Raw genomic sequence first — 26,436 nt, 5'->3', positions numbered from 1 at the left:
CTGCAGACAGCGAACTCTCCCTGTGCCTGAAGAACGGTGTTTGTGCCTGACAGCTTGCAAAGAACAATTTTTCCAATTACTTAGTTCAGGAGTGGGCAAAACACGGCCATTCTATCTGGCCCGCGGGGCTCCTAAAAATTTAGAAAATTAATATTTATCTGTCCCCGGCTGCCTGTCATGCGGCCGTTGATGGTTTGCCAAAACTCAGTAAGTGGCCCTCTGCCCAAAATAATTGCCTGCTGCTGTTTTAGTTGGTCTAATAGAAGATATCACATCTATCCAAATAACTTGGGGTCATCTGCCTATGGGCTCTGGAGATGCAAATTCACAGTATGAGAACTGAAACCAAGTATCATGGATGCTTAATGGGATCTTCTAGACTGAGTACTGAGTCCCACTGGGTAGAGTGGTTTTCTTTAATCTTTACTAACCTATCTCTAGAGGAACCTCTGGGAAACCCATGAGATTGGGCCCCTCATATAGTCCTTGGCCTATTGTGACCTATTTATAAAACTTCTAAAAAGGTTACATGAATATATTGTTGCAAATAGTATATAATTAGAAGTTATAATCCCTATTCCATGACGATATCTTGGAGCTTTAATGTGTCTTATAACTATCTTTTATAGAAGTTTAAAAAAAAAAATCTTAACAAAAAAAGCTATAGTACGATTAAATAAAACAAAATTAGTTTTTATTTCAAGCGGATTTTTTTAATTGTTGTTTTTTATTCACCTTGTAGTCTCTGAAGTTTTGGGCTGTCAAATATAAAGTCCTCTTTGTGTGGCATTTTGGAGGACTGAACTTCCAATAGTGTAGTGGTAGAGTATTAAGATTTTTTTAGTTAATGGTTATTATCTTCCTGCCAAGTATTTAGGAGAAGTCTAGACAGAGGGGGGGAGATGTAGAATTTAACTGTCATCCTTACTTTGTTGCATGATTGGGCCTTTGAACTGGGAAATAAAAATGGTTTATAAAATCAATAGCAGTATTGAATTTAAACAACACTTCAAAATTGGTTGGCAGAGTGGATCCTTTTGATAAAAACTGCGTGTGATGAGAGATCCAACAAGTTTCCTGTAAGACTTAATTTAAAAAAAAATATTTTTAGTAGAAGATGGTTACTCTTAAAGCACCAGACAGGCTTCCAGGATTAAAACTACTTCAGCCTACCAGTATAACCCTTTTTCAGGTCCTGTAAACTTTTCCAAGCACTAGTGATTAGGTTTGGAACTGCACAGAATTTTCATTGATTTTTAGAACTTTGGCTTTGAACCTTACCTGTTCAAAGCATTTATATTTTTGGTTCATCATAGTTATAATAAACCAAAATTAAAATATGATGATCCTTTTGGGGAGATGAGTTGGAATGACATTCTTTTCTAAGTTGAGCTGTCATGTTTGTTGTCTGTACATTGCCTCCCAAGAACCCTTTTTTACCGAGAGCTAAAATTAAAAGCAAAACAAAACATGAAACCCCCAAACCTTAAAAAATATTATTCAGGCTGCATAGACCAAAGTTGAAGAGCAGAGAGAATATTTAATTTTGCCTTCTACAGTCTTTTCTCGGATACCTGCATCTCACTGGGCATTCACCCAGGTTCCCTGACTTGCTAACGAGCCCATCAAACATAAGAAGAATGAGAAACTTAAGGAAATTCTTAATTTTGTGCCAGCCACTTTGAAGGTGGTTGCTTAAGACAAAATTAAAACACATCTGGATTAATTCATACATTTCAAAGAAATGATTTATTTACAGCCTGCACAAACTCTTGTATGTTCATATCAACTGAGCTATTTTTGTCAAATTGCTAATTTCTGCATGCACAAATTAAATGTTTAGTAAAAACTGCCTAAATGCTAATTTCAATGCTAAAAATGCTAACCACATTTTAAAGAATTTTTTTTAACTACTTCCTTTAGGTAGGGGAGGATGTAGAAGCAGAAAGGATTGCTGAAAGGACTGTAGGTTGCTGAAAACGGAGTTCTGTTGCTCTGGGCTTTGAAGTCATTGCAGAAAGTTGGCCTCTTAGTCATGGGAATCCTGAACTAACTCAGCTGCTTTTCCTCTTTAAAAACATTTAGAGGACACCTACTGAAAATCTATCTTAATATTGCTGATAGTGATTCATTGTTGTAAGATTTCATGACCTCTTCAACTGGTTCATTTTTTTTTTTTATTTTTTTTTATTTATTTTTTTTTTTTTGGTTGTGATCTCTTCCTCAACAGAGATGTTCTATAAGGAGTCTAACTTGTTACTTTGCTTCTTAATGCATTTAAATTGAGTAGTGCTGTTGCATTAGCTTTGGGGCAGGGTTTTTTGGAAATACCATCATGGCTGAAATAATCATTTTAAAGGTGTATGAAAAACCTACTCAAAGGTGAAAGGAATTGCATAACAGAATGAGCAAAAAAGTCGTAAAGTATCAATTCACACCCACACACACTAGTGAATTGTCTGTGATGAATGACCGGGGGAGTGGGGGTGGGCCACCTCTATGCTCCAGGAGCAGGTGGGGGAGAAGCTTGCCCCACTGTCCATCTGCCAGCACCCTGTACCACTGCTGCCTCCAGTACCACTCCCCTTGCCTCTCCTTGCTCTTCAGAGGCAGCAGAGCACTGCCATGATGGCTGGGACAGAGCAGGGGGGGAGGCCTCGCTGCCCTGCCCCCTTCTCCCCCCCCCCCAACCCTGCTCTGTCCCTGCTGTCATGGCAGTGCCCCACACTCTGGTTGTTTCACTAACCAGTCAGTGCTCCAAGAGCATTGTGGATGGACAGACAGACAGGCTAAGCCCTTCTGTCACAGCCCGGTAATAGTCGGCTGGATTTGAGAGAAGGTTTATTTAAACAACTGTGTTTAACAACAAAGGGATGGTTACAAGTAACAATAGAATACCAAATGTGACTATAACATACAATAACACAACAAACATAAATATATACCAATGGCACTTATCGGTCAGAGCCATTTGCCAAGTGTGCGCACTTTCTGTCCACTTAGGCTTTGTTAGCCTCTCACAAGTCGGGCGTCCCTGAATTTGTGAGCTGACTGGCTGGTGAGGCGTGGTTTAGTGCGATCCTCATCGCGACCTCAGTCTCTGACTGATCGAGTCGAAGGTGATGGTCCCAGTGTCTAACTCAAACATCTCCACTGCTGTTTGGGCGTGCTGAGACTTTGTGAGTGGCTCAGCCAACACTATAATCTTAGGTTTTGAATCATGCTCTTATTTGGAAGACGCCATCCCTTATGGATACAAGCCTCAGAAAGCACGCATCATCGCTTAGGAGAAAATGCATAGTTGTTTACCTGCAAGACTGAGCTATGGTAATTCCCCAAACCCCACTGAGAATTCCCCCCACACCCTTTATTATATAATAATTTGAAATACTATTTCATAAGAGAGAGGGAGAGAAATTATTAAAAAAAAAAAATACTTGCAGCTAAATAGATGATTTATATCTGCTTTTCCAAGCTATGCATATAAAGTTTTGTTTAATGCTGTCTAGTGTTGCAGTGTTAATGCTCATAGCTTTACAGAACAGTCAGAGTGCGGTCTCCTGTACACCATCTGTGCATAATGAAGTGCTTGAAGGAATAAAACTTCAGTCTCCCACTTTTTGAGGAGAGAGTGCTGCATTTAAAACCAAATCTTCATCTTTTGATTTTAGAGTAAGAGTAAATTGAATCTTTAGTTTTCCTATCTGTAAAATATAAATGAGGCAGAGAAGTGAAAGAGCTGGTATTAGTACACACTTTTTTTTTTTTTTTTTTTGCCTATGTCTCTTAGGGCAGTGTTTTTCAACCTGTAGGTCACGACCCAAAATTTGGTCCCACGAATATATGAAAGAGTCACGAACAAACTTTAAAAATGTATCAACTTTAAAAATGTATTGTCCTTTAAAGGAGAAAAACATGGGAGACGTGTTGCTTTTCCCATGCAGGCTGTCAGAATTGCAGCCTGCAAGGGGTTGCTTGGGGTCCCTAATGCCCCACACACCCACCCCTCTGCCCTACGCACAGGGGAGTGGGGTCTGGGTACATGAGTTGGCCAGTCCCAACTCAGTACCCCTCACTCCCAACCTGCCATCAGTGTTTACAAATAGGTCTGGGTACAAAAAAGGTTGAGAACCACTGTCTTAGGCAGTTTTGTGCAACTCTTAAGAGTTTTTGTATAACTCGGACTATTTAATTGTACCGCCTCTGTCAAAGGATTTGCTTGTCAGAACTGCATTTGCTTTGTCATGAGTTTTTACTTCTATTGGCCTAGAAAAGCTAGCTCATCTAGAAGGAACCAGGCTAGAAATTATTTTTTTGTCTGCATCATCAATAGAAACAAAGCCTTCAAACATCAAGGGATACACCGATAGAAATTTTTTGGGCTGATACTCATGGCTGATTTTTAATGAGTCATATTGGCCGATACTTATCCAATTCAGATGTGCAGCCCTGCAGCATGGAGAACAGCTGGGTCTGGCTGGTAAGTCTGTTGGGAGGGAGGGAGTGGGGCCACAGCTCGTCTGGGGGGAGGAGGGGTGGCTCCTGCTGCTGTGCACACCCTGGGAGGGTTTGAGTGTAGGGTGGGAAAGGGCTCATGACCCCAAATCTGTGTATAGAGTAGGGCTGGGAGCAGCATCGGGCTCTTCCTGATGGCGGACTGGGACAGGCTGTGCTCAGGTCACACAGCAGCAGTGCTGGGAGCGGGGCTATAGTGAATTTTGGGGTAGCTACAGCCGAATCTGTGCTCCCAGTACTGCCACTGGCGCCCACCCCGAGCACAGCCCGGCCCAGCACACTGCTGGGAAAAGCCTGGAACAGCCCCAGCCTGCAGCGGCAGCCCCCCTCCCTCCCACATAGATCCGTGGGGTATATGCTGTCCTGGGGTGTGTACAGCGGTGGGAACAACCCCTGTGCCCCCTGGACCAAGCTACGGCTCCGCCCCATGCTCTGCCCCAGCCGGGCCCTGCCCCAGCCCCACTCCTTATCTCACTGTGGGAGCCTCAATCTGCCCCCCTTCCCGCACAACCAACTTACCAGCCAGACCAGGCTGCTATCCATGCTGTTGGGCTGCGCTCCTGACTGCCTGTGTGCTGCGCTGCAGCTGCACACATGCACACAGCGTTTATCGGCCACATCAGACAGAAAAAGGCTGATTGCCAATGCTCTCAATTTTTCCCAAATCGGTGCTGATCCAATATGGGACCGATGTATCGGTGCACCTTTACAGTCATCTGTGCAAACTTACTGAATGTGAATGGGATTGCACAGAAATCAGAAGGTATATTCTGAAAGCCAGGGGGTTGCACTGCCTTAATTTACAGGTTTTCCTCTCTTTTTTTTTTTTTTTTTTTTAATGCAGTACATGTGTTCCTGGAGAATATGTGAATTTGATTTATGCACCAAAGTGGACCCAGTTTACAATGGAACACACAGGGATATGTTCCCATGGTGGTGATGGAGGGGAGGGAGTAAGGCTGGGTGTAGGGGAGGGGTGTGGCACAGCTCTTTGGCAGCTCCTGGGCCTGCAGCAGGCACCAAAGTGGTGGGAACTGAGTGGGTGTGGGATGAGGGGGGCTCAGCTTTTGTTATGTGCCCCCTGGGAGAGCTGCGGGTTGAGGGGCTGCGCTGGCTCTTGCTGGGGGTGGGGTGCAGGCCCTCAGATCTGCGTGTGGGACAAGAGCAAGCTGCCACTGCAGGCTGGGGCCGGCGGCGCCACCGGGCTCTTCCTGGCACTCGGCGGGCAGGTTGGGGGACCTACGGCAAATTCTGGGGTGGCCAGCCCCCCTCCCAGTGCCATTGCCTCATTCCTGCAAGCAAGGCTGGGGTTGGCGGCAGCACCGGGTTCTTCCTGGCACTCCAGGCACTGTGCCCTGAACCTCCTGGGGCTCCTCCCTACTCGCCTCAGCTACTGCAGCAGACCTGGGAGCAGACACCACCTGCCTGCACCACAGCATGGTGCAGCCCAGTGGCTGGGGTGAGTGGGGACAAGCAGAGCCCTGATTGCATAAGTGTGAATTTACTGTGCACATAAGGAATTTTGGGTAGAAAAAGGGTGATTGCATAAGAGTGAATTCGCATATATAGAACCTGCATAAATAGAGGGAAACCTGTACATTATAACTTGCTTTTAGAATTTTTTTTATAGCAGGTTGCATGTGAACTTAGCCTTCCAAACTCCAACATACAAGTTATTACTAACTGCTTCTTGAAATGATTAAATTTTATGTGCAAATCCTTGAGACAATGCATATGGAATTTCTACCTTGTTAGAGAAACTGCAAAGTGAAGCCATATGTGTGTATCTATCTTACATTGTAAAATGTTCATCTGTAACAACTGGTATCGTGATAAAGTTGCCATCTTAATCTAGTTTAATCATGTGGTACTTTTACGTGCTCTTTGATCCAGAATCTTGTGCGTACTTCAGAACTCGATGGACAAATGAATAGTAAGAAATCAAAGACCAGTACAAATTTTACTTATACTTTTACTTACGAAGACCTAGCTATAAACTGTCTTAGTCTCCAAAAAGACATCCTCTGACCATGACTCTTGGTCCAGTATTTGTTTTCCTTCTTTCGCCCATGCTTCCTTCCTCTGCCATTAGTGTCAATGAAATTCTTCCTTCCAGGGCCAAAGAAATGTATATTGGGTGTCTGGAGATGCAGACCTTTTGGGTCTGCAGTGAAGCAAAGGTCCCTATTAGTGTGATGGAGGAAAGTGACATAAGCCTTCCCAACTTGAGTTCCTGAGGATTTGAGGCCATAACATTCAGGTCATGATGGACAACTTTGCTGTGTTTTATATAGCATGCAGGGAGTTGAGGTCTGTTCAGCTCAACTGGAAAGCAGCTCAGCTTATGCTGTGGCACACACATCAGATAAATTATTCATGGTGCACTTCCTGATATCAAAATGCCATGGCAAATTGCCTCAGCAGAGTAATCTTCACATGTGAGTGGGAAATCATGAACTGTATCCTGCAGACAGATGCTACCCAGAGCTCTCTCTTTGCAACTGATGTCCAGAAGAAATATCCCTCCTGCTTGAGAGGAGGCCTCAGTTGAGGCTCAGTGTCAGGATGCCTTTCTAATCTTGTTCCCAGCCATGCCCCTGATTCCCTACATCATTTGTAATGTCTGTCCTGCTGTTTTTGATTGTCTTGCATGGCAGAAGCAATTTTGGTAGGTAGAACCCATGTTCATTCATAGTAAGACATCAGTGTCTTCTTTCAGAGTGAAATTTGTCACTTGGTGCAATTCCAGTACTTTTCTCCAACAACTCCCAGTGTTCTAGACAGCCTGTTAGATTGATATTCCTAACTCCTAATCCTTCTGTTAGCATGGCCAACAAATGAGCATGATGTGTTAAAATATTATGTTCTTTACCTTCTGTAACCTTGAATATTATCAAGAACTGAGTGATGAAGGTGTTTTCCACAGTTACACCTCTTTTCCACAGTTGGACCTGAATCTAGTTCTCATATAACTATCATGGGCTTACTTTTTAAGATGATGGTGACTTGTTAACTGCCCCTTGTCTCCATGATGGTGTTCTTTTTGATAAGTTACCTCTGTGAGAAGGGCTCACAAGATCAAGTTTTTGTGATGGATTCCTTCCCCATACTTTTCTTCTCTATTAAGATAGTACTTGGGACATGCCTCAGGAGTTTCACTTGAGTTTTGCTTGAGTTAACAGGAATTCTTATGAGTCTTTTTCCTGGAACTGCATGCCTCCTGCATCTGCATTAAGAACCTGCATTAGGGGTCAGCAGCCTTTCACAAATGAGGGCTGCAGCTTATAACCTGGCTGGTGCCATGGGCTGCTCCAGAGGATGAGCAGTGAGGCTGCAGTGAGGATGAGCAGCCCTCCACTTGGACTGTAGAAGTTGGCTGTAGGCAATCCATTAGCAAAACACACACCAGATGAAAGAGCTGGGGAATCGACATGCCCTTAGTAAAATGTGAACTAGACTGGACCTTTGCAGTTCAAATCTGGCCTGTTGGCTGTACGTTGCTGGCCACTAGTTTAGAAAAAAATTGCCAGAATCAACTTCATTCCGTGTGGGAGAAACGTATGTTCATTTAGCGTGCCCCAGAATATGCGGGCTACTTTATTTTACCTGGACTGACAGTGGACTCGGTGAATAAAAAGTGTTTGCATTCAATGTCAGTTCTCTTCTTCCTGTGTGAGATGAACATGCAAGCTGTTGATCTGCATTGGTTCAGTGGTAGAGCCTGGAGTGGAGGGAGAGGATGAATGACACTAGGGAAATGCAGCTGGATCTGTTCTGAGGGCTCATTTTTCAAGAGGTGCACTATAAAATGTTTATAACTGGATGTACCCCTCTCTGTCTGTCTCTCTCTCTCTGTTTCTCTCTCTCTTCCCCCCCCTCAACACTCCCCCCCCCAAAAAAACAAACAAACAAAAAGCTTGACAAGTTTGGTACAGCTGTGTCTTCATAAAGAGAAGGTTTTCTCACAAGAAAACCACTCTCTCTCCAATCTCTCAGTCCTTATCCTCAAAGGAAACTTACAAAACACTTCCCAGAGACGAGCCTATGAACTCCACTTCATCAACCTCCTGGATAATAAAAATCATGGACTAAATATAGACATTGGATTTATGACACATTATAAGCTGCCTGACATCTGACTCCCCAGGGATCTCTCCACTTTCATCCCCCTTCTCTCTCTCCTCCCCCCTTCCCGCCTGTCTCTTACCCATTGACTTCTCAGTCTACGTTTTCACTGACTACCTGTCTTGTATGCATACCAGCCCAGCTGCTGACTTCTTTACTTTTCATTCCATCCAGGAAGAGCACACACCAACTGCTGAAACTTCCTTAGCCTGACGAAGGGTTTTTGAACCCGAAAGCTTGCTTAATAATTATTTTCCAACTATTTGGGTTGGTCTAATAAAAGATATCAGATTCACCCAAGGAATCTTGTCTGCCTATGTCTTCATGATGCATTTAGACTTTTGTAAGGCATTTGATGTTTATAATTTTAAAAAGTAATAATGAAGCAGTTGCTCTATTAAATGGCTTAAATTGATTAATCAAAAAGAACATAGAATGAAAAGTGTCATTCAGCAGAGGTGTTTCTAGCGGAGTGCTAGAAAGATTCGTTCTTGTAACAATGGTATTCAGTATTTTTTTTTTAAATCGATTTTATGAAATAAAATGTAAAATTATAGTTGATAAAATCTACCTGTGACACAAGTTGGGACAATGGTCAATCATGGGAATAGGTCAGTTATACACATCAACCTGGATCACTTAGAAAAGTAGGCGTAAGCAAAGGTGCATTTTAACATAATAGACTTCCAGGACATATATCTAGCAACAAAAAAATGTAGGTCATTTTTATAAAATAGGGAAGAATATGCAGGTTTTTTTCCAGTGCATCCTGGGAAGGAGTGATTGAAAAGGAGTTGGGATAATGCTAGATAACTGGTTGAACATGAGCTTGTAGTGCGGTGCCATAGCTGAGAGGGTTAAGGTAAATCTTTAGGTCTACCAAATGGGAAGTAGGAATAGAGATGGAATTACCTCCCGTATAACATTAGTGATGTCACTTTTGGAACATGGGCTGCTTGCAGACACTAAAAACAAAAACAAAGACCCCCCCCCCCCCCCCAACAACCCCCTCCCTCCTGCACTTTAGTGGAAGAAGCAGAGCATTACTTCAACCTGCGTCTGTGACGTTTGTATAGAATGGGCACTTCAGAGGGATGTTTGTATAGAACGGGCGCTGCTCCCCCCCTCCCCTCCTCCCATCCTGCCGTGTGGGGCAGCCCAGCTTCTCTCTACTCCTGGACCCACTCTTTCCCTCCCCTGGCTGCTGTGGCAAGAATTGGGGAAATGGGCCCAGACCCCAAGCAGGAGAAGGGAAGTAGACCTGAATGTGGGGTGGCCACGGTTCTCCTTCCCCGCCTGCTACTCCCCCATCATTCTTGACAGGTATTTGGCTAATACTCTAAGAAGGATGTCAAAGCTTAGAGCACTGTCATCATTTAAACTGAGAAATTCTGTTACTATTTCCTGTACTGTTCTGATGTAGATGCAGGGGCGACATGTAGGGGGTGCACATGTACCCCCTGAGCGTGCGGTGAACCCCCTACAAAAAGGTGGCGCCGACACTGTTGGTGGTGTCTGCAGGTGGTTGCCACCCCACTGCTGACACCGGTGACGCCTGTGGGCGGTCTGCCACCCCGGCTGGCTGTGTGTGGTTGCCGACCCTTGGTTGGTGCTTGGTGCTTCCGACAGCGCCACTGGCATCTGCAGGAGCTCCCTCGCTCGCTGCTGCCAAGCTTCTCCCACTGCCTCCATGCCCCCCCCCACCAGCTTCCAGAGGTACTAGTCATTCATGTGTAGATGTGAAACAAGATGGAAGTTAAATCTCTGAAGGACATCTCCTTTGCTAACAACCCGTTCATTAGTGAAGTTTCTCATCAAAAACAAACATTTCATCTGGTTTTAGCACTTTCTTGGCAACCTCTGCTATTGTGGAATCATTTAATGGTTTCTGTGTTCAGTGGTGTTATACCACAGAAGCCTAGTAATACCGAAGAAGTAAGTGTTTAGGGCCAGATCCACAAGATGGTTATATGCCTATCCTCAAAGGGTGGCCCATGTCAGCCAAAGGTTGCTGACCCATACTCTAAACAGTTCTGCTCCATAAATCACAGAAGAGCAAACAAATTGAAAAGAGTAAGATGTTTATTTCATTTACTTAATTTTGTAAATACATGTAGGAATCAGACAAAGACTAGATTCACAAAGATCTAGTATATTGTGGAACATAAGACTGGACAGACCTTCCTGGATTATCAGGCCCATTATTATAGTCAACCATATTGTAAAGTAACTTCTATAAAGTGATGAGAATCTTAAAAATATATATGGTCTAGGGTAAAAAAATTCCAACGAGTAGATGTCCTAGAACTTTGTTCCCGAAACACCACAAATTAGAAGTTTCTAATGAAGCTAACTCATGGCCAGTTTATTTCTCTTTCGGTTTTGGGACTGAGTAATTATTTATCTGTACAGTTGTGTTTTCATTGCATATCCTGTTCTGAAATGTGATCAGAGATGTTCAGAATTGTGGTGAGGTGCCCTTGAAGCCTGCGCTTTTGTGTGTGTAATTCTTTAAATCGAGACTGGTAAATTATAGCCTGCAGATCACACCAGGCTTGCAGAGAGGTCTCACCTGTGATGCTCTGATCTAGCCCTGTGGATTGGGGCACAGCTATACCATGCTGTACATTCCCTTTGCAGTGCTACTCTTCACTGTAGAGCTTGCTGCTCTTCCACATCTGTGCTGACCCTCACTATTGAGGGGATGGGACTCAGTGGCAAGGGTAAGAGGAGGCAGCTGGACAGTGAGGGGTGGAAACTTGTGGCTCATTGTGGGAGGCCAGCTTGCAGAGGGTAGCCTGTGCCAGCACAAAATTGTTGACCACTGCTCTAAAGTTTTATGTTCTATAAAGAGGGAACAAAAGGAGTAAAAGAGTAAAATGTGTATTTCTTTCTGTTAAATAATAATCTGACCCTTACAAATTATGGAGCCTGCTGTTTTTGATCTGACATTCTTATTTTCTAAAGCGTGCAGTCTCCTGCCACCCTTATTACATAAAGGTGATAATCTCTCTGTGAATATAATTTTGGGTTAGGATTTTGGTTTTTCCCAATGGTAGATTAGTCATGATAACATCACCAGAAACTACTTACCAGACCTCCAGATGGTTTACCTTAAATCTGGCCAAAATACAAAAGTTACAATCGTTAGCTAGCAGTGTCCTCTGATATGAGTAAACATTAGCAAAAAGGGCAAATATATTACAAGTTCAGTTGCACATAAAGAACTTAACAGGCCAAAGCCCGATTTTATAATTTGCTTTTATAACAGTCTTATGGTGTTTAGAATATATTTGTTCTTATTCTTCCAAATCAGTACATAAAACTATAGGGAAGAGTGTGCGTGTGTGTTGTTTTATTGTTGGTGCTAAACCTGAGTCTGTCATGCTGTAAGTGTCAGGCCTAACTATTGTGCTGAGCTTTATCTGCAGTGTTGGGGTTTTTTTTCTTGGAGATCCTTTATCTCCTTGCTGAGGCTTGTAAGAAGACTCCCATATAAGAAGCAACTTCTTCCTTACAAGCCTTCTTATCTTAAAAAGAAAAAGTTCTAATACTCAGAATTTGCCTTAAGCAGTAGAGACGTGGAGGTATCTAATTGCATTGACTTATTTTACTTTTGCGAAAGGAGCTCACAATTAGGGCTGTGCAAAGCTTCAGTCGCTGATTCGATTCAGCGGCTGATTCTTCAAATCGAATCGGGAGACCCTTTAATTTCTCTGAATCGAATCGGAACCCTCCAAATCTGTTTGGAGAGATTCTGAAAGATTTAATGATTCAGATATAGCTTTAAATGTTTTTTCTACATTCCTCAAGGTACCAGGCGGCTCGTGAATGCTGAGATGCTGGGGTGGAGGGAGCATCCTACAGGAGCACGGGGGAGCCCCCCAGCGTGCTTGGCGGCGGATCCGGAAGTGGACCAGAAGCACTTCTGGTCCACTTCTGGGTTCGCCACCAAGCACCCCCCCCACGCTCCTGTGGGATGCTCCATCTGCCCCACCATTGTAGCATTCACAAGCCACACGTGGTACCTCGAGGTATATAGAAAAAACTTTTAAAGCTGTGTCTATGTCCGAATTGTTGATTCTTGGAATCTGCATCGAATCTTCAGATTCGAATTTGGCTGAATCGAATCAGGACAGTGATCTGAAGCAACAAATCGAATCGTTGTCCCTGATTTGGGCCGAATCCGAATTGAATACAGCCCGTTTTGCACACCTCTACTAGTAGTAATCTGAGGTGTGTGAGCTACTTTTTGCCCTGATGTTTTTCCCTTAGTTTACTGGGGACAGTTGATTTAGACTGTGTTATGTTTAAAATGAGAGTCTGTTATAAAAACTTATGTGCGCATTAAATGGTCAAACATTGAAAATGGTTTTCCTTTTATGGATAGGCAGCTGGGGTAAATATATAATTACCACAAAATATAAATGCTACTGAAACCTAGCAGTATATAAACATTTTTTTTTTTCCCTTTGGTAGTGGATACCCTCTTTTCAAGAAAACTAAATGGAAGATATAGACTTGAACGCCTTGTTCCAACTGCAGTGTATCAACATATGAAAATGCACAAACGAATCTTAGGACATTTATCTTCCGTATACTGTGTAACTTTTGATCGGACTGGCAGACGAATATTTACCGTAAGTGTGAATTCCTTATTTTTATACAATTTTATTTAAATATAGATGAGAAAATCTAGCTATTTCTGTTGTCAGATACCTTAATATATATGCTTTTTATGTGCAAGGATCAGATAAGTGAAGGTGATTAAATTTGACTGATAATTCAAAATTCTTTTTTAAAAAGCATGTAACCAAATACTTTTGTAGGCAATTTGTATTTGTTTTAATTGCTTTTTGGTCATGCAAATCTTACCGTGGGGGTGGTGGTGAGTGGTTAGGAGTGGGTGGTGGTGAGTGGCTTCTGATCAATTTTTATCTAAATAAGAAAATTTTACTCATTTTAACAAATGCTAAATAAAGTATTTGGTCAACCGTGAGTATAATTTGGTCAACTGTGAGTATAATTAGATTATACATATGGAAATTTATATAAAATTATTATAATTTTCCAGGTATAGAATCTGATTGGAGGTTTGCCTTGAATTTGTCCCCCTCCCACTGCTACAGCAGGGAAAATAAATCTAAGTGGGTCAGGTGGCCCCCTTGCCCTCCCCCACATCTTCCCCTTGAAATCCCTTTCCCCTTCCATCCCCTGCTCTTACTATCAGACCTTGCTGTCCCTGAGCACATGGAAGTGAGGGGCAAATTTGAAAACACTGACCAACTTTATGATAAATGTGCCTATACTAATTTAGTTCATCCAGAATTGATGCAGCTTAGGTTTTTTATAACTGCTGCATGTTTTAACACAGGTACTTCATAAACTCACTTCTTAAGCAGCACTTTTGAATCTGCTTTGTATATAGTACAAACAATACATGATGTTAGTATAAAGCCAAAAGGCTCATTATTTATCCCATAGTTTATTGGACTGGGCCACAGCACAATGAACAGTGTTTCAACCTATGGTGGTCCCATTGCTCAGCACTGCTTAGTTTGTGGGTGTACTTCAGACAGTCCCCCACAAAGGATCCACATGCCTATTAGTCCCCCACTCATGACTAGAACAGGGTGCTCTTGTCACGAGTCCTGGGATGCTGCAAAAATATATATGCAGATGAGGCACAAGGCAGCCTGTTCTGGCTCCATCTCATGGAGAGTGAGGCCACACTAATAATACATGACAGGCTGAGAGAGGGGGCTACAGAAAGATTTTGGGTGCACTGTTTGGGGTCCTGTTTAGTGATGTTTGCCAGACATATAAGGCTGGTGAAGAAACAGGAATCATTGGAAATGGGAAAGAAAGGCACAGCTCGGCTATGGAAATGGAGAGGAAGTTGAGATGTATTCAGGTAGAAGTTCACCATGAAAAAGTGTCGGTGTTGAAGGGGACTGTGCTCAGTGGACACTACCATATGTCTTGTTCAGATGGGCTGTACTAACCTATCCTTGTGATGGGCATACATGCTGATAGGAACCTAATATGGACCCATGTGGTTTATAATTATGCTCAGTGTTGGCTGCATGTAATCAGATTCATAGTTGGTTTCCAGTGCTGAGCACATGCTGTTTTGGCAGCAGCTTAATGATAACCAATGTATTTAATGAAGTTTCCTTATATGCAGATGCAAGACGAGGGGCTTTGTCTCCCACCCCCATGTTGATTATGGCAGGGGGGAAACATAATTTTATATTCAAGTAAATATGGTACCTTTTACAAAATTTAATGCCCCCCCCCCCTCCCCCCCCCCAGTACAAGTCTGCTGTGTGGTACAAGCCTATGTAAAGTAATAGAGTGCTGATAGAGTCTTTGATTAAAGATTCAAAAATGCATGCAGAAAAAACTAATGCCAATCAAGTGGAGTTACAGAAAATAGACCTTGTCAAAATAAATTGAAATTATTACTTTTGTCAGTGTTGGTAGCATTGATGTGCAGTACTAAGTCTAAGTCAATTATATAGTTTTGATTTTGAAATCAAAATGGCACACATTTAAAACTGGCTAACTGATAGGTTTCGGTGTAGTTGTAAGCAGAAAATTATCAAGTACTTATTTTCTTGTTGGTTTCTTTTCTTTCCCATAATGGCATTCTCCTGGGGATCAGCTTTTGGGTGCTGTATATTTAGTAATTTATTATTTATCTGGAAGGAGACATAAAATGATTACTGATAACTTTATCTGATGACTCAAAGGTTGGTGTGGTAGGCAAATAATAAAGAGGATAGATGTATTATGGATTGTGAACCATTTTGAAGGCTAGGTATGCTGGATTTTAGCAAATAATATGCATTTCACTATAGCCAAATGGACAAAGTTGGGCTCCTTCCCAATCTGAAACACTTAGACTCGAGTGCCTATCTTCCAGCAATTAAGGAGGCTGTTGATAACATCTGCCTTGTGTGACCAGTATTCTAGTAATTCAGAGTGGTAGTTGTACTTAATGTATTCCAGTCATTGCTTTTATAACTCTCTTGGGGCAGTAGTTAACAATATCTTTGTTGCTGTGGTGGGGAGTGAGGGGAGCATTGACTTGATAAAACTTTTAAGAGCAAGTCCAAAAATCCCCCGTGCTGAAAGAGGCCAGTTTCAAAAGCTAAAGGTCACGTTAGCCACAACCATCTCTTTCTCATGGAGTAAGATATAGTCCATCATTTGCACCCTTACAATCTTACCTGCAGTCAATGTGTAACCAGTGATGACCCAAAAAATCTGGTCTCGCAGTTATGACAAATTCAAGCCATACTGAATAAATTTATCTCTAGTACTTGCTTTCCTGAAAAATAGATCCCTAGATAGTGATTAATTGTTCAGAACAAATCTTTGTACCTTGCCATTTTTTGGTAAATTGTGGTATAGGAGACCTTTTTCTAGGGTGACTGACACTGACAGACAGTTTTATCTCCCTCTGCTAATAAACCTTGCACAGATGGTTTTGATGTGACCACAATGTGCCTCATTGCATTTCACACCATATTCTCCTTTTATACTTGGATTGTAAGCTCTTTGGAGCATGAAAGGTCTTTTTGGAGGGCTGTCTATTGTATGTAGTCATGGATCTTGTTCTTTGATTCTTGGATGTACTGCAATACTAATGATAGTAGAACAACCTGTAAGGGCAGAAGGTTGCCCCACCAGAACCAAGGCATGATATACAAGATAAACCCAGAGATTTCAAACAGACATGCATAGCATCAGAAACATTCTGCTGTATTGTGGGCTGAGTTCTTTGTAATGAAAAATATGTTCTGTTATTTTTCTGTAGTCCAAAAATGAGTAAAAACATAAGAGCTGGATTTTTTTTGAGGGCTCCCTCTAATCTTAAAAGGTTGAGAGCCACTATATTGGAGCATAACAGCAGCAACATGGTCCGAAGCAGAAGCTATCCCCAAAACATGGTGAAAGTGGCTTCCCTTCTCTTTCTGCTGTGCATCTAGATTACCTGTGGGGTAAATACAGGTCTGGAAATGAAACCATTTTCTCCTTTTGAGTTCATGCCATCATGGTTTCTGAAACCTTTGGCGCCTTAAAACATATAAATCTCACTCTGTAATCCCCCAAGGATATGGTAGGTTGTTCTCCAGGCTTTTATGTTATCAAGATTAAATTATTTCATGTATTCACAATAAGTGATAAAACAAACTTTTATACTTAAGCCTCTAGCTTCTGAAAGGCATAATACAAACCAAATATGAGAAGTGGTTTTAAGATTTTCTTCAGAACTGATTGGTTGTAGAAGAGGTGTGCTATTTTAGACGTCTTGAAAAATATCTAAATTAAATACTGTGTTTCTTTTGCTGTAACTCAGCCAGATCTGGAAGTGATTGACACCCACTTGTTGCATTCTGCAGAGTAAATTGTTTGGGAAAGAAAAGACAAAAGAGAGCTCTTGTCCTGGGCACTGAAAAGACAAGACGGTTTATAGATCTCACACAACTGTTTACCTTCCTGGAAGGCTTTGCAAACATTCTTTTCCTAAAAATGACCAGTTAACTTGTGGAAAAAATTCAGATGGCTTTGTCTGCTGGTCTGTTGCTTTCAGTTAACTAACTTGGTTCTAAACGCTTCTCTTCCCAGTGGACATGCAACTAAAGAGGGTATCAGTTAGCACCCAAGTAATATATGAAAATGTTAACTGCTACGTTCCTCAGCTCTGTTATAAAAAGAAGGGCTATGGTCTTCATTACAGTCATTTCTTTGCAGCAGCATCTTTTGGCATACAGGTGCAAATAACTATAGAAAAGGGCACTGTTGTTTTTAGTCTGTTCATCCATTTTCTGTCTGTCATCCTCTTCTGTTTATATTTTAATTTGTGTGCACTAGAATTTAGAATGAAAGCCATAGGGGTTTTCTTGGCTCCTTGGGGCTGACTTCCCACAATCCAGATTAAACGTTTTGAGTATGTCCATGATGATCTCTTCTTCAGTGTCGGTTATAGTTATACATGAAAGTAACGTTTTTATCCAGCAAGCATAATTTAGTATTCAGTACAGCTCTGAAGATACTCACCTACTTTTACCTACAAACCAGGGGTGGTCACAATCTGGAGCTGCGTAGGCAGTGTTGTAGTGATTACAGTTTTCAGGACAAGGAAAGATTTTGGTGCTATCTGGACTGCTGTTGACATTGTACTCTAATAGAGTTTAAGAGCCCAGTGTCCTTTGGCTACTACAAAGGAGGTTGTTTTTTTTTTGTGGCTCTCACAGATGCTACTGCTGCTGACAACGATTATTTAGATTTATGTCCTGCTCTATCCAGAAAGGCTCAGAGTGACTTACAATACATGCTAGTCAAATCTGTTTCTCAACTACTGCAAAGATTTTTCATCTCCTACCCTATTTCCCCTCTCACTTTCCCTAAGAATCTGTTTTAAGCATGTTCTTTGTCCTTAACAGTAACAGAGGTTCTGAGATGTTTATCTGCATGCCCATTCCACGTGGCATATTCTTCCCCCACTTCCTTAGAGCCTCTTATAATCTGAGATGCTGTAATTGAGAGGTGGAGGAAGAGATTACAGTTCTAGGCTTTCTGCATGGAACACGAGTGCAGGAGTGATGACATGTTGTATGGGCGCTGCTAAGGAAAGTCTCTAAGCTTGAATGCTTGAGATTGCGTGTTCTCACAATGAAAATGTACGTCTGTGCACCACACTTCGCAAAGCACTCTGTCTGTTAAGTACTTTTTCCTGTTTTATTGGCAGAACACATGCTTTTTTTTTTTTGTTTCTCCACAGCAGAACTTGATCACACAACTTGTATTAAAGGTGTATGCTTTTACTTCACATTTTGTTATGTTCTTCCATAGTTTCATAGTTGATAGGGTCGGAAGGGACCTGAGCAGATCATCAAGTCTGACCCCCTGCCAAGGGCAGGAAAGGATGTTGGGGTCAAACAACCCTGGCAAGGTGTTAGTCTAGCCTCCTTTTGAAGACCCCCAGGGTAGGAGCGAGCATCTTAGAGTGCTAAAATTCTTTCAAAAGTAATTTAGTATTGGCTGGGTAACTCTTTTAACTTAGGAGAAATTTATTCTTCAGTATCTTTAGGTCTGTTTACCTGTGTAGAGTGCTCCCACTTCCGCCAGAAGTAACCTGCCACCTATTAATATTTACATACTGTGAAGTAAGAATGTGCATGCAGGAAGGTACTGTATAGCTGCTGGTGTGCGTTTAGATCCCTTGTACTGTTTTAGTTTGTGTTAATACCTTGAGTATGGGCAGTTGGCTATCATGATGATGGTCCAGTATGAATATCTTTGCAAGTAAGAAGTTATTGAAAGAGACGCATTGATTTTGCTGCCCCACAAGTCTGAGAAGTTTGTATGCAACTATAAATGCTAATTTCTTTTGTAATTCAGTTCTGCCAGTATAGATGAACCAGGGAGATTAGAGGCTTTTTTAAGGGAAGGTTGTAAGCAACTACATCTTGCATTTACAAAACTTAACACATGTTGAGTATATAAAAAAAGTGGTGGGTTTATTAATGTGTCTCACAATAGTTTTGTAAATTTTAAATTTCTGTTAAGTCTAGCTATTTTTTATCTAGTCAAATGTCTTCAATGTCATATGTAACCTTGTCAGAAAGCAGTCAAATCATGAAAGAGACCTTTGAACACTATAAGAATGAAGTTAAAATTTTTTTTTATATATGCTATAGGGGAAGAGGACCATTTTTATGTTGTCAAGAACAGTAAGGTCCTGTGGACAATGGTTTAGGACACATGCATTACTGCATTACAAATAATGGTAGTGAGAGCTTACTTCTGTTTCTTATATGAATGCTACTTTGTATCAGTTAGCTTTGGCATTTGTGGGTGTGAATGGTTTTTATTTGGTGTCCTTGGATTTAAGTGTAGTGTGACAAAAAATAGAAAATATTGTGATCCCAGTTGCAAAGCTCATTTAAAGAAGCAAAATCAAATTTTTTTAGATATGCATTTTTTTTCCTGAGTAGAGCAAAAAAAAGAAAAAAAGTCCCTTTAGTTTGTTTGAAACAAGCAAGTGACTTTGTTTTTTTTAAATTGTATTTCATAGAAAAATATTTACTTTGTGGATTGAGACCTTTATAAGTCAGTTGCCTGAAAAATAAGAAACTAAAGTGTGGGAGTTTCGAGAGTAGAGCCTTTAAAACTGTGGAAATGGTACTATAGCAACTACTTGCACTTCTTCAGAGGGGAAAAATGGCTAGCACTACTGTCTAGCTATGGTTGCAAACGGAAAATTGCAAACTAATAGGGTAGTAAAAAATTATTTGATAAATGGAGCTATAATGTTATCTGATTAGAATATTTTTAAATGAGGTAAGAGGACTGACAGAGGGTGAAGCGATGGTAGAAGCTGTGTGGAGCAGTGATTCTCAGCCAGGGTTCCTTGAAGTCTTTGAAATATGAGATTTCATATCGGAATTCATAGTTTCATAGTAGCTAGGGTCAGGAGGGACCTGAACAGATCATCTAGCCTGACCCCCTGCCACAGGCAGGAATGAATGCTGGGTTCACAAGACCCCAGACAGGTGATCATCCAACCTCCTCTTGAATATGTCCAAGGTAGGGGCGAGGACCATTTCCCTTGGAAGTTGGTTCCAGATTTTGGCCACCCTAACTGTAAAATATTGCCTCCTGATCTCTAACCTAAACCTGTTCTCCATCAGCTTATTACCATTGTTCCTCATCAACCCAGGTGATACTGGGGAGAACAGGGCTCTACCTATTTGCTGTTGATCCCTCTTGATGAGCCTGTAGGCAGCCACCAGGTCTCCCCTCAGCCTCCTCTTGCTGAGGCTGAACAGGTTCAGGTCCTTCAGTCTCTCCTCGCAGGGCCTGTCCTGCTGCCCTCTCACCAAGCGGGTGGCCCTCCTCTGAACCCTCTCCAGGCTGGCCACGTCCTCTTTGAAGTGCGGCGCCCAGTACTGGACGCAGTACTCCAACTGCGGCCTGACCAAAGTGCATAGAGGGGGAGTATCACCCCTCTGGACCGGCTTGAGATTCACCTTTTGGATGCATGACAAGGTATGGCTGGCCTTGCTGGCTGCGGTCTGGCATTGGCGGCTCATGCTCATCTTGGAGTCAGTAATGACTTTGAGATCCCGTTCCACCTCTGTGCTTTCAAGAGGGGAACTCCCCAGCCTGTATGTATGCTGTGGATTCTTTCTCCCAAGATGCAGCACCCTGCATTTGTCTACATTGAACCCCATCCTATTCTCATCTGCCCACTTTTGTAGTCTGTCTAAATCTATTTGCAGCCTCTCTCTCCCTTCAAGTGTGTCCACCTTGCCTCACATCTTAGTGTCATCAGCAAACTTGGACAGCGTGCTTTCCACCCCCTCGTCCAAGTCGCTGATGAAGATGTTAAACAGTGCAGGCCCGAGGACCGAGCCCTGGGGTACCCCACTGCTCACATCTTGCCAGGTTGAGTACAACCCGTCCACCACTACTCTCTGGGTGCGCCCCATCAGCCAATTTTTTACCCATCCAACTGTGCAGGCATCAATGCTGCAGTCCTTTAATTTATTGATGAGGATGGGGTGAGAGACCATGTCAAAGGCCTTCTTAAAGTCTAGATTTCATAGTGTTAAAACCATTCTGCCCTGTTGTGGTCTTTCTGAGTTCTGCCACAGGAAAACGGGTTTGTTAGTTTTAATTATTTTTTGCCTATTGCAACCCCCCAACCCTTCCCCTCAAAACCCCACTGTATTTACCTGAATCCAAGGCAACCTTGAATTTAAGGCTACTCCACAAATTTAAATTCTGTACCTGGAAAACTTGAAATTTGTTATAATTTTCCATGTGTAGAATCTAATTACTGGAGGGGTCATCTTTAAATTTGGTCCCTCTCTTTCCCCCTCGCCACGCTTGCTGCAGTGGCAAGGCAAGCAGCCTTCGGAGGGAGGGAGGGGCAGGCAGCCTGCCCACCTCCCCTGGTGCCTGATCTCTTCCCTTTGCTTCCTAAATGTGCATGTTTTATACTAATTAGTTCATGAGGGGTTCCATATTTACTGCAATTGCAATGTCAGAACTTTCCATTTCACAAGTAAAAATGTTATCTCTAGTTGCTAGCCCTGTAGTTTCGTACTGCTACAATGTCAGTTTCCCAGCCTCTTCATTTTTTGCTTGTCAGTAACTTAAATGAGAAAGGGACATGGATAAGAGCTATGTAGGGAAACATGAAATAGTGTCATTGTCGGTCCTGTTTGTCTTGCTTGCTGCACAGTGAGGGTTAGAGTTAAACACGAATTCTGTTTAAAGTTATAAATTTTAAGAATTTTAAGATGCACGTATTCTCAAGTCATCAAAAAGTTGTTAATAATGGCAAATATTAGATGGCTTTAACAACAACAGCGCTACCAGAGCCTGTAGTGGTATCAACTGTGCATGACAGATATATAACACAAGCAACTTAAGTATTGTTAGAGTCACGTGCAGCCATTGACTTGAATTATGAGCCTAATGGAGAATGTCTTGCATTTGAAAGCTTGTCTAACTTTATTCTAACCATGCAATTGGTCCAGTAAAAGAGATCACTTCCCCAAAAATCCTTGCCTCTAGCAAGGAAGTTTAGCTTTTACAAAGGCAAAATCACTGATGTCTGTATGTTTTAAAATGTAACTCTGTTTTAGAGTTAGATGGCAATAGAGCCACAAACTGGTGGTTTGTCTGGGAAAGTACCGTGACTTCAATTGTTGCCTGCACTGCATACTTCAAAGAAAAATTAAACGCTTTCTCTCCAAAATGTTCCTGATAAATTATATGGTACTTTTTCCTATTTGGAAGGGATAAATAGGGTTCCTCCCTGACTTTAGCTATCCATCTGTTTTTGTTTTGTTTTGTTTTCTGTGAAATATGAGGACTGGTAATATTACCTTACTTTTCTTGCATTTTTCTTTGGCAATCCCTTCTGTTTCCATCTCCTGTTGTCATGAGGTATCAAAGTACTGATATCCCTGCAGCAGACTCTAGCTACATTTGGGGACATCCTGGGTAATAGTCTCCCATGAGTTGATGTTGCATTTTTTTTAAGATGACCTTGAGGACGTCTCTGAAGCACTTTCTCTGCCCTCTTGAGTGTATGCCTTGGCTGAGTTGGCAAAAAACCCCTTGCTTTGGGAGTCTGGAGTCAGGCATCCGGATGACATGATCATCCCGCATCAACTTCGTGGGGCTGGCCATCGCCTTAATACTTGTGGTGTTTGCTTGCAGGAGGATGCTAATGTTGGTGTGTCTATCTTTTCACTGGATTTAGATGATCTTCAGTAGGCAGCGTTGATGGTACTTCTCCAACAGATTTAGATGTCTCCTGTATGTTGTCCATGTCAGTTCTGTACAGCAATGGGGGGATCACAACTGCTTGATAAACCATGAGCTTGTTTTCAGATCTGATGTTGTAGTTTTTGAGCCCTTGTTTCTTGAGATGTCGAAAGGCTGCACTTCCATATTAGTGGTGATGTTGGATTTCTTTATAGATGTCAGACTTCTGAGATGTCTTCCGAGGTATGGAAAATACTCAACATTCTCCAGAGTCTCACCGTGAACCTTGATTACTGGAGCTGGGGACTGTTCATTAGGAGCTTGTTGGTGGGGGACCATAGTCTTCTGAATGTTAAGCATCAGTCACTTTTTTTTTCTTGTACGCCTCAGTACAGACACTGACAATTGCCTGAAGGTCTGCTTCCGAGTGAGCACACACTACAGCATCATCATCGTACTGGAGCTTAATGATTGAGGTTGGGGTGGTCTTGTTGTCAGCTGAAGTTAAACAGCTTATCATCCGTTTGGTAATTTAGCTCCACTCTGGCTGGAAGTTTGTTGCTGGCCAGATGTAGCATCACGGCAAGGAAAGTTGAGAGAGAATGCAGCTTTGCTTAACTCCCACTTTAACCTCAAAAGAATTTGTGATAGACCCATTACTAAGACCCAGTGGTAGACAACAAGGACATTCCTCTGTAGTTTCCACAGTCAGACTTGTCTCCTTTCTTGAAAATTGAGACAAATCATGGTGTCCCTGAGGCTTGAAGATTTCTGCTGGGATTCCATCTGCTCCAGATGCCTTGTTCTTCATCTTCTTGATGGCTTTACTCACCTCATCAAGGGTTGGAGGGATTCCAAGATCATCTCTGACTGGGTGTTGTGGGATGGAGTTGAGAACACTCTCATCAAGAGCAGCGTCTCAAGGTCATCAAAATGCTCCTTCCAATGGGCACTGATGAGACTCCCCTTTCCTTGATCAGGTCTCCTCCATCTTTAGGTCTCCGGGGTGTTGGTTCCTGATTGCTCGGACTGTAGATGGCTTTGGTGGCACAGAAGAAACCACACATTGTAGATGCCAGTGAGACGTTGAATTTCCTTAAACTTCTCTTCCTACCATTTGTTCTTCATATTGCGGTCTTCCTTTGGACCTCTGCCTTGGCTTGTTGGAGATTCAGTTTCTTTTTCTTGGAGTTCTTGTCATTTTGCCAAGCACAAAATACTTTGTTTGCAGTTGAACAACTCTTGGATCTCCAAGTTGTTTTCATCAAACGTGTCAATGTTTCCTGGTAGAGAATACCAAGTCTCTTCACAGGCACTGATGACAATGGCCTTAAGGGCACCCCACATACTGCTGATATTCTTCTATTGTTGTTGATTGGAATTCACCAGTTCTTCGGTGAGGTACTGGTGGAAGAAGTCTCGCCTGCTTGGGTCCTTGAGTCCTTCAACATTTGATCTAATGTTGGCATTGCTGCTGCTGCTGCAGCCATTGCTTGGGAGCAGTTTGAGTGACATAACCGAGCAGATGAGTCAACGATCAGACTTGCAATCATCAGTTCCCAGCCTAGCTTGGGGGGGATGCAGAGTTCTTTGCAATCCTGGGCACAGATAGTGACATAGTCAGATAAGGTGCTAGTGCTTAGATTGTGGGTGTTGCCGTGATGTCTTGTGCCTTTTTTTCTGGTGGAACAGGGTGATGGTGAATCCATGTTCTACAAATCTGGTTAAGAGGAGGATGCCATTGGAATTGACCTTTCTTGCTCCTTCCTTGCCAATGGTTGCTTCCATTCCAGAGATTAGAGTCCTTTTTGACTCTGCCATTAAAATCACTGAGAGAAATAAGTCTTGCTACCCCCGGAACGTCAGAAAGGACTTGGTCAGGGTTGGCATAGAATTCCTTCTTGGTTTCATCTGCGGCGTCATACCCAAATAATAACATGCAGCCTATTTTTGGAAGGCCCCAAGCAGGAAAAATAATCTTACTTTAGAATATGGGTAAGCACCAGGTGTCTTTGGTCTTTGAGGCTGTGGGCCATGTGCTGGGGCCCTGTCTGGCACCTCAGATCTGTGGCTACTTGGTAGGTCTGGCTGTGAACCAGCCACACATACCACCCAGATTGTGAGCATGGTTGGAGAGGGGGGCTCCCCATGGGTCTGGAAATCTGGTGGCCAGGGGCAAGGGGAGGGAGCAATGGTAGGGTTAATTGCTGTGGTAACTTAATACTATCATTGCTGCTCCCCCTCTCCCAAATTTCCACTCTTTTGGAAGCTCTTTTCCTTGTATATATAATGTGCACCCTAATTCTTTGAAGCTGGTTTTTGGGGAAAAGGTGCAGGTTGTATGTGAGGAAAATATGTTATTGTATCCTAACTGTGGTAGTGAACTGGAGATGATATTCTTACAAATAGGACCAACATTTTTTTTTCCTGAATATTACTAAGCTAGTGAGTTTAATATTCTGTGTCAGTGAATTATGTCGTTTTTAATTAAGTTGTATAAACAAAGTATTATTCTTTATATATTTCAGATGTAGTGTATTCATTTTATCAACTGTTTGCATGGGTCACTGAAACGACATAAAGTATTCAGTTGATTTCTCTTAATATTTATTTTTATATATTGTTCATATTAAATTGACTTTGTTATTAAAACAAACTGCTCATCATAAAACCCCCCGCTGCATGTACAGCCATGTTTTATTGTCCTTTTGTTCAGCTTCTCTGTTTGCAGTAGAGTATCAAGGATACTCTAATAATAGAGCATTAAACTGTGTAAGAGAAGCATAGTAGTAAGTAGCATTGCTGAAATAACTTGAATTGAGTAATATTTGTTAGGGATGCAAATCCCAGTTCACAAAAATACCGATTGTGGCAAAGAACAGTGTTACAGATTTAAATAGCGAGTGTACAATATGGAGAGATAGTAGACATTATAGAACTACTACAATTGTAATAACTTGTAACAGTAAATTTGTCTTCATTTTGAGATGCATCTTTTGGAGAAGCAGTTTCTCAATACTAAACATTAGGGGTGCATCAATAAAGATCCTTTGGGCTGATACTGATGGCCAATTATTAACAAGCCATATCAGTGGATACTGATCCAGCTGCTGATATGGAGCACAACAGTTTGGAGAGCAGCTGGTAAGTCTGTTGGGGGAAGGGGCATCGGATGCAGATTGAGGTCTCCGCAGTGAGGAAGGGAGTGGGGCTGGGGCAGGCGCTGCCCAGCCAGGGTGGAACAGGGCACGGGACAGAGCTGTGGTTTGTCTGAGGGGACATGGGCGAGGGGGCAGCTCCCGCTGCTGTGTGCACCTCCCGGGGGAGGCATGGAGGGCATGTGCCCCCTAGATCTGTACATGGGATGAGGATGGGCTGCTGCTGTGCGCTCAAGGTTGGGGGCTGCTGCCAGCTGCTTCTCAAGGGGGGCCCTGGTCCCAGGCTGTGCTCAGGCTGGTGGGGTGGCTACAGCCACACCAAAATTTGCCATAGCACCCC

At 42.4% G+C, this 26,436-nt stretch overlaps 1 protein-coding gene across 3 annotated transcripts in view; it reads left to right on the top strand.

Moving 5' to 3' along the window:
• Positions 1-26,436, top strand: part of PHIP (pleckstrin homology domain interacting protein) — a 166,558-nt gene that overhangs the window by 16,277 nt on the left and 123,845 nt on the right. For all 3 annotated transcript variants that reach the window (XM_059731372.1, XM_059731376.1, XM_019496868.2), the window contains one exon: positions 13,120-13,280. In XM_059731372.1, coding sequence (XP_059587355.1) covers positions 13,120-13,280 — 161 coding nt within the window. The remainder of the gene's footprint in view (positions 1-13,119; positions 13,281-26,436) is intronic.

Source organism: Alligator mississippiensis, chromosome 1 (genome assembly GCF_030867095.1).
Source record: "Alligator mississippiensis isolate rAllMis1 chromosome 1, rAllMis1, whole genome shotgun sequence".
NCBI lineage: Eukaryota > Metazoa > Chordata > Crocodylia > Alligatoridae > Alligator > Alligator mississippiensis.
This window is presented reverse-complemented; position numbering and strand designations above follow the sequence as displayed.